Source organism: Trachymyrmex septentrionalis, unplaced genomic scaffold (assembly GCF_001594115.1).
Source record: "Trachymyrmex septentrionalis isolate Tsep2-gDNA-1 unplaced genomic scaffold, Tsep1.0 scaffold60, whole genome shotgun sequence".
Classification (NCBI taxonomy): Eukaryota; Metazoa; Arthropoda; class Insecta; order Hymenoptera; family Formicidae; genus Trachymyrmex; species Trachymyrmex septentrionalis.
In genome coordinates, this window is record NW_017305779.1 from 5184132 (window position 1) to 5190660 (window position 6529).

A 6529-nucleotide genomic window follows, 5' to 3' on the forward strand; every position below is an offset into this window, starting at 1 on the left:
AGTAAAAAAAGCAAGCGTTTTACGTTATTTATGTAGTATTTCATGAAATTTTCGTTCGCATTCTTCCCTAGTGAGACCGGGATCAAATACCATCGAGCGTAAATCAACGGAGTCTTCGGTAACTATACCGTTCGAAAGGACGTTCCGCAATCTCGAGGAGAACAGACCAATCGGCGGCGATAACCTGGAACAGTTCAACTTCTGCGGGTGCGGCTGGCCACAGCACATGCTGGTGCCTAAGGGCAAGGAGGAGGGATTCCCGATGGACCTCTTCATCATGATATCCGATTACACCGGTGACGCGGTGAGTACTTTTTATACTTATCGAGCTCTCGCGGCGCTTAAGAGCTTACAGTCTGCCAGATGATGAAAATCTACTACCCATCCCTCACACCTCTTTCCTTTCTTTTTTCCACTTTTTCAACGACGACGTTCCAATACACGAAAAGACGTTTCGTATCACTCTGCTTTCGGGCCAAAAAAAAAAAAAAAGGGAAAAAGGGTGGGAGAAAAAAGACAGAAAAGAAAAAGAGAACAACCCGCTAAAGGAATTACTTTGCCGCCCTTTGCGGCGACATGTACAGGTGGAACAGGACGAACCGACTGGATGCAAGGACGCGGCGAGTTTCTGCGGCCTGCGGGACCGCAAGTATCCGGACGCGCGACCCATGGGCTTTCCGTTCGATCGTAGAGCCCGTGCTGGCGTGGAAACCCTGGCCCAATTCTTGACCGGCAATATGGCAGTCGCGCAGATTACTATCCGCCACACGGATACTGTATTGCCGCGAATGCGATCCGGAAGTATGAGCAACACTCTCACCTTCGCCTGATCCGATGATTGATCGACCAACCGAACGATAGATCGTTCTCGCGCACCTCCGCCGAGAATTCCAACGTCTCCGTTCCTACCACGCATTCTTAGTAGCAATCCTGCAATATCCGTTGTAGAATCGCGACTGATTGCGTGGAAACGCGACACGTTTCTCATCCTAGTCCATATCCTAGGATGGCGAACGCCGGGAATGACGGCGACGGGACGGGAGTTGATAAAAAGCTAGAGGTGGGCGAGACGCTATTTCCATATCTCAATGACGGAAGATTATCCGAGAGACGAGAGAGAGATTTTCTGTGCGCAATCTTGTGCGTTTTAATCACTAAAATTTCCACATGATACTGCGAAATCGACTCCTGCTGTTACTTGGCGGCCAAATTTTCGCGGAATTGCGGTTATCTCGTAAAAGCTATAATATATTTTCTTTAATCTATTAATATTTTACAAATATTTTCATATATTCAAATATTTTCTTTCTTAGTCGTTTATTTCAATACGTCTGCCAATATAAATCTATCGAGCTATCTAAATAAATTAGATAAGAGAATTGATATATTATTATTATTTTTATTTTAATATTACAAACGTTATATTATGAAGAAGACTTGCGAACAACGTTTGAATATTTCCTTGACACAATCTTGTAGAAGCTGTTTTATTTACGATTTCATAACTTGCGCGTCCATGAGCAATGAGTACCGCTTAACAAATGTATTTTTGCGTAAAAACGGGAACAAAGACGTGTCCCAAACGCTCAAGCGGAGCTTTTCTCCTTTCTCTCGTTTCACCCGTATTACGGGAACTAGATTGTAGGAAGCAGCAAATGTAAAAAGCAAAAAAAGATAAAAATAAAGTCTATGCAAATTAGATGCGCTCTTTTTTTCACCCTTTTATCGTATTATGGGTGTTGAAAGCAAGCGACGATGTCTGGAATACACGAGAGAGAGAGGGCGGGGAGGGGGGAGAGGGATAAGAGAGAGGGCGGAGGGGGGGGTGAGAGAGAGAGAGCATTCGTCGGTAAAAAGAGTCTAAATGATTTAATTAATTTTTCAAATTCTGTCGTACAGAGTTAAACTTTTTCCATTAATATTAAGTTTTACATAATTAATACAAGTGAGATGTGTCTCTCGCAGCTCCTCATGTAAAGCATTTTTGAAATATTTTACCTGAAATATATTTTTTTAATTACATTTTTATTACAAATCCATCTCGTTGGCATATCAAAATTAATGACGAGACTAACGAAACGTGTTTGTTGGGAAATAACGAGGCTTGCGCGTCATCCAGTTTATAATTAACATAATTCCTTTGAATTACTCAGCATCTCTATCAAAACTGGTGTTTTCAACGCCTTCATATATATATATAAATATATATTTACATATGTACATATTATATATATATATTTGTGTGTGTGTGTGTGTGTGTGTGTGTGTGTGTGTGTGTGTGTGTGTGTGTGTGTGTGTGTATCCAAAACGTTACTACGCTTTGCGCACGGGTCCTGTTCTCTCCCCCAAATGCATTTATCACGCGTTTGTTTCTGCTAGTTCGCAGCTAGACGGACGTGGATTTATTCCTGCGAGGGGTAGAAATAGGGATGGGCGGACGAAGATAGATACACGTTTACGACCGTCGCTTAAGCATCGTCCCTACCTCTAATATCACTCGCGCGGTTATTCAAGGATTCCGTTTCACGCGGGCATACATTCGAACGTTTGATATACTGAGGCGCGCCTGGAGGCAGCAATTGAAGGGCTGGAATTATTTGTCACCGCGCTAAGACATGACTAACCGTAACACGATCGGGCGTTACAGAATTCAAGACGGCGATAATGCACATTCCGTGTTTGCCGATTTGTCGAAGGAGATTCGGTTGGACGACGTTATAAAAAGTTATTATTATTAGAAGTACGTCGAACGTTAAACATTTTTAAGCTTTAATCTTTTAAGAGCTTTTTAAGATTTTTATAATGCACAAATAATTTTTATAATCTACACGATAAAAACTGAGATCTTATTATTTTTTTCTGGTATACGTATAATGTATAATTTGACAAGCAAATCACATTAGGGCGGATAATGTCTAAGCTTCTCTTTATATTATATTATACTTACATCTTTCGACGAACAAGAGAGTAGAGTTTATTTTCTGTTATTTGGTTACGTGTTGAATGTATTTTAAAGGACTATTATCGTTTTGTCCAACTGTTATTTTTTAATTTTCCACTGTGATGTGTGCATACATGCTCAAAGGTGGAAAAGGAAGTTAGAGAAAATGGGTAACAACAAAATGGTTGCAGTAATGAACTCGCGTTGTAGACCAAAAGAATGGAGCAATGAAAAAGAACATTGCAGATATTTTAGTTTAAAAAATAAATCAAGTTAGGTCACATTTTATAAAACATTTAACGTAACGTTCTTTTTTTCGAATATGTATATGAACATGCGAGCTATTACAGAATTAAACTAACAGTAGGATAAAAGCAGGGAATATAGAATAGCATTTTGTAAATTAACATTACTTCGATATAAACGCATAAAGACTTAAAATTTATACTGAACTCTAGAGAAATATGTTAGCTATAACATCCAATAAATGAAAGTCCAAAGCCAAAATTTAATTCCAACGTCAATATTTAAGTCCAATGTCAATATTAACAAAAAAGTAAAAAGTATGAAAATGAGAGAGTCTAAAAAATGGGATGTAATATGGAATACCTGTGAAATTTAGGTAATAGTAAGAAATAATATAATAAATGAAGTCCTAATTTGTTTATTTATATAAAGCAATCAAGAAAAATAGATAAAAATAGTTCACATTTTTATTGTACTATAGCATTACATAAGCTAACAAATAAGCTAGTAAAAAAAATATGGAATATAACTTGTAATGGACTGGTAATGTGTGGAATACCTACTATAATTTTACCTATTTGATCACGAATAAATTGCTAATATGAAACCTATTCCATATTTTAACTCTCGATGTATTCCACATTTCCTGCATATCGTCATATGACAAACAGTCTTTCCGTAGCAATAAACAAATTAGAAATCACAATTTATCTGCATAATATTGTTCATGCAATATTATTAAAAGCGTCTATTATATAAGTATTAACAAACTTACCTTTAATTTGTGAGAACACTTTTTAGAAAAAGCTGTCAAATCTTCTGACGCAACAAAAATAAATAAATATTTATTGTGATGAAACGCTGTGTCGGACTGAACTCATTGCTTGTTATGACACGTTTGGTAGCAATTCCAACTACTTTCATCGGTTGCCGCTAAATTGCAATGCTTCGTTTAGAAAATAAGCTATTATTCCATATTAGCAACCTATTACACATCCCCTGCTTTTCCTCTACTTAATTTCTCGGAATTTTTGCTTTTTCTTTTGTTTAACTAACGCAAGTAATATTATGTATCCATAAATATACAAGTAAGAGCCTGAATATAAGGATTGTCGTAACACAGACATAAGTAACGCACAAGCTTTGGCGTATGACGTACAACTTATTGCCGTCCTCTTGAAGACATGGCAATAATTTGTACGTCATACGTGAAAGCTTGTGCGTTACTTACGTCTACAACTTAAGTCTAAGTAAGTGTTACGACAATTCTCAGATCCTAAGTCTTTAAAGAAATAAATAATCAAATAAATAATCAAAACATGGATCAAAAATTTATTTCGTTCAAGAGAAGAGAAGAACAGAAGAGAAGAGAGACGAAAAGAGAGAGAGAGAGAGAGAGAGAGAGAGAGAGAAGAGAAGAGAAGAAGAAGAGAGAGAGTATACTCGAAGCGAAAAATTTTTAATTATCTTACACACATATATGTACATGCAGAATTTTGAAATCAGATATTTTGGATAGAAACTATCAAAATGGATTTCATGAGAAAAGTCGTACAAGTAAACAGATGTTCACTTGAATGTGCATTTGCATTTCCTAGCAAATTTCTCTTCAACTATGTAAATTGCTACGGAATTTATTTGCGTTTGCTAAAGTAAATTGAAGTAAGAAACATACAATTTAGTGTACGATTGATCTCACAGCTGACAATGAATTCTAGATGTCGTTCCATATGTGTGTGTGTATGTGTGTGTGTTTGTGTGTGTCTACGTGCAATCGTTAGGATAAATTATCTGGTTAAAAGCAGTCCTTACTCTGAATGTTCATTTCCTTTCAAGATTTCACTAGATGAGACGTTTCATTTATGACGTATATAAAGCTAGAGTGCGAGAGTCTATGAAATGGACGTAGCCCTGCTAAGTATACGTCTCATTTTGCAATGAAGATCAAGTCTTGCATGTTTGTCTTAAAACATAAAGCCAGTTAATTCACATCAATTATACAGCAGCTAAGTTTTGTATAGAAAAAAGTCAACGTTGTGTTGTGAAATTTCTATCTTTAATATAACTTATTGTTAGTAAAATTACTATTATTATTATAAAAGATAATTTCAGGGTTGTCACATTTAAGAAAGATATGTAATCATTTAACAAGAGTCTCCGCTGCATGATAAACTTTTCTAATGTCTAAAAATAATTACTTTGATTTATTTAGATTTGTACTTTAGGAAAGTTTGAACTTAATTTCCGACGTTGTATTCTGGCCACCTAATTTCCTGATATCGATCACTATGCGCCATGGCTCTAAACAGAGACAGGAAGGACAGCCAAAAGTGATCACGTTATACGTTTCGCTATTCCGGCGAGCATGAAGCTGCTTTCTACCCTGTCACGAATGCATCTTAATTTGGAGTAATTAGCAAGGCATGTTGTGTGTGCGCGTTCAATTTGTAGCCGCGTGTTTGTTAATGGTGAGTTAATCGGCCATTAAGCCTTATCATATTTGAGGGATTACTCCGGCAAATAACATGTTATTTTAATGCCAATTGCTTGTTTATTGAAATAATATTAGAGACTATTTAGCTTATTGCGCAATTAATAATAATTATTGGTGCAATACATTACTGATTTTCGTATATATTACGTGTCATATTTGCAGATAATTTTCGTTTTCATACTTAATTCACATTCACATATATTAGACTAATATAATTACATCGCGTTATAACGGATCATCATTATGCTGAGTACAATTTAAATAACTGAATTCTTGTTTGAATATCCAGTTAAGTACAGACAATAATGAAGTTCTTAATTTTGGACAACAGTCTAATGATGATTCATTGACAGTCTTAGCCTTATTGTTTTACAACGCATCAATTTTGATTCCGATGACTTATTGTTACACTGAAGATGACCTAATCCTATGGTCGAAACGTCTGTAATTGGTGATTGACATATATATTATTTTTTATTACACACGTACAACTGTGTCGGCTCTCATTGGCTTTACATTCCTTTATTGATTTATTACTTTATTTTTGTTAAACTCGATTATTTTTCAATTGCGGAAGAAAATAAAAAAAGAAGGATCTCTTCTTATGCAATTAAAAACGTACATTAAGGAAAATTGAATATTTTTTGATCGTTGCACTGTGGCAAGAAACAATCTGATATGACTGAATTATTTATTTATTTCTGTTTGTTAATTTTTATTGTATCATTTAAGGGTTTGTTTGAAGTTTGCTTATTTTCCGTATAAATATTAAAACCAGCCGTTTCTCTCATATTCCACTTACTTAATTAATAACGTCGCTGCCATTGTTTGCTTGCACAGGCACTCAA

The 6529-nt window shown here is 35.8% G+C and overlaps 1 protein-coding gene across 1 annotated transcript in view; it reads left to right on the forward strand.

Annotated features, from left to right (window-relative positions):
- Positions 1-1690, forward strand: part of LOC108752560 (phenoloxidase 2) — a 7378-nt gene extending 5688 nt beyond the window's left edge. Inside the window, exons 8-9 of the mRNA XM_018493443.1 lie at positions 72-304; positions 585-1690. Coding sequence (XP_018348945.1) covers positions 72-304; positions 585-830 — 479 coding nt within the window. The 3' untranslated portion in view covers positions 831-1690. The remainder of the gene's footprint in view (positions 1-71; positions 305-584) is intronic.
- The last annotated feature ends 4839 nt before the right edge of the window (positions 1691-6529 follow it).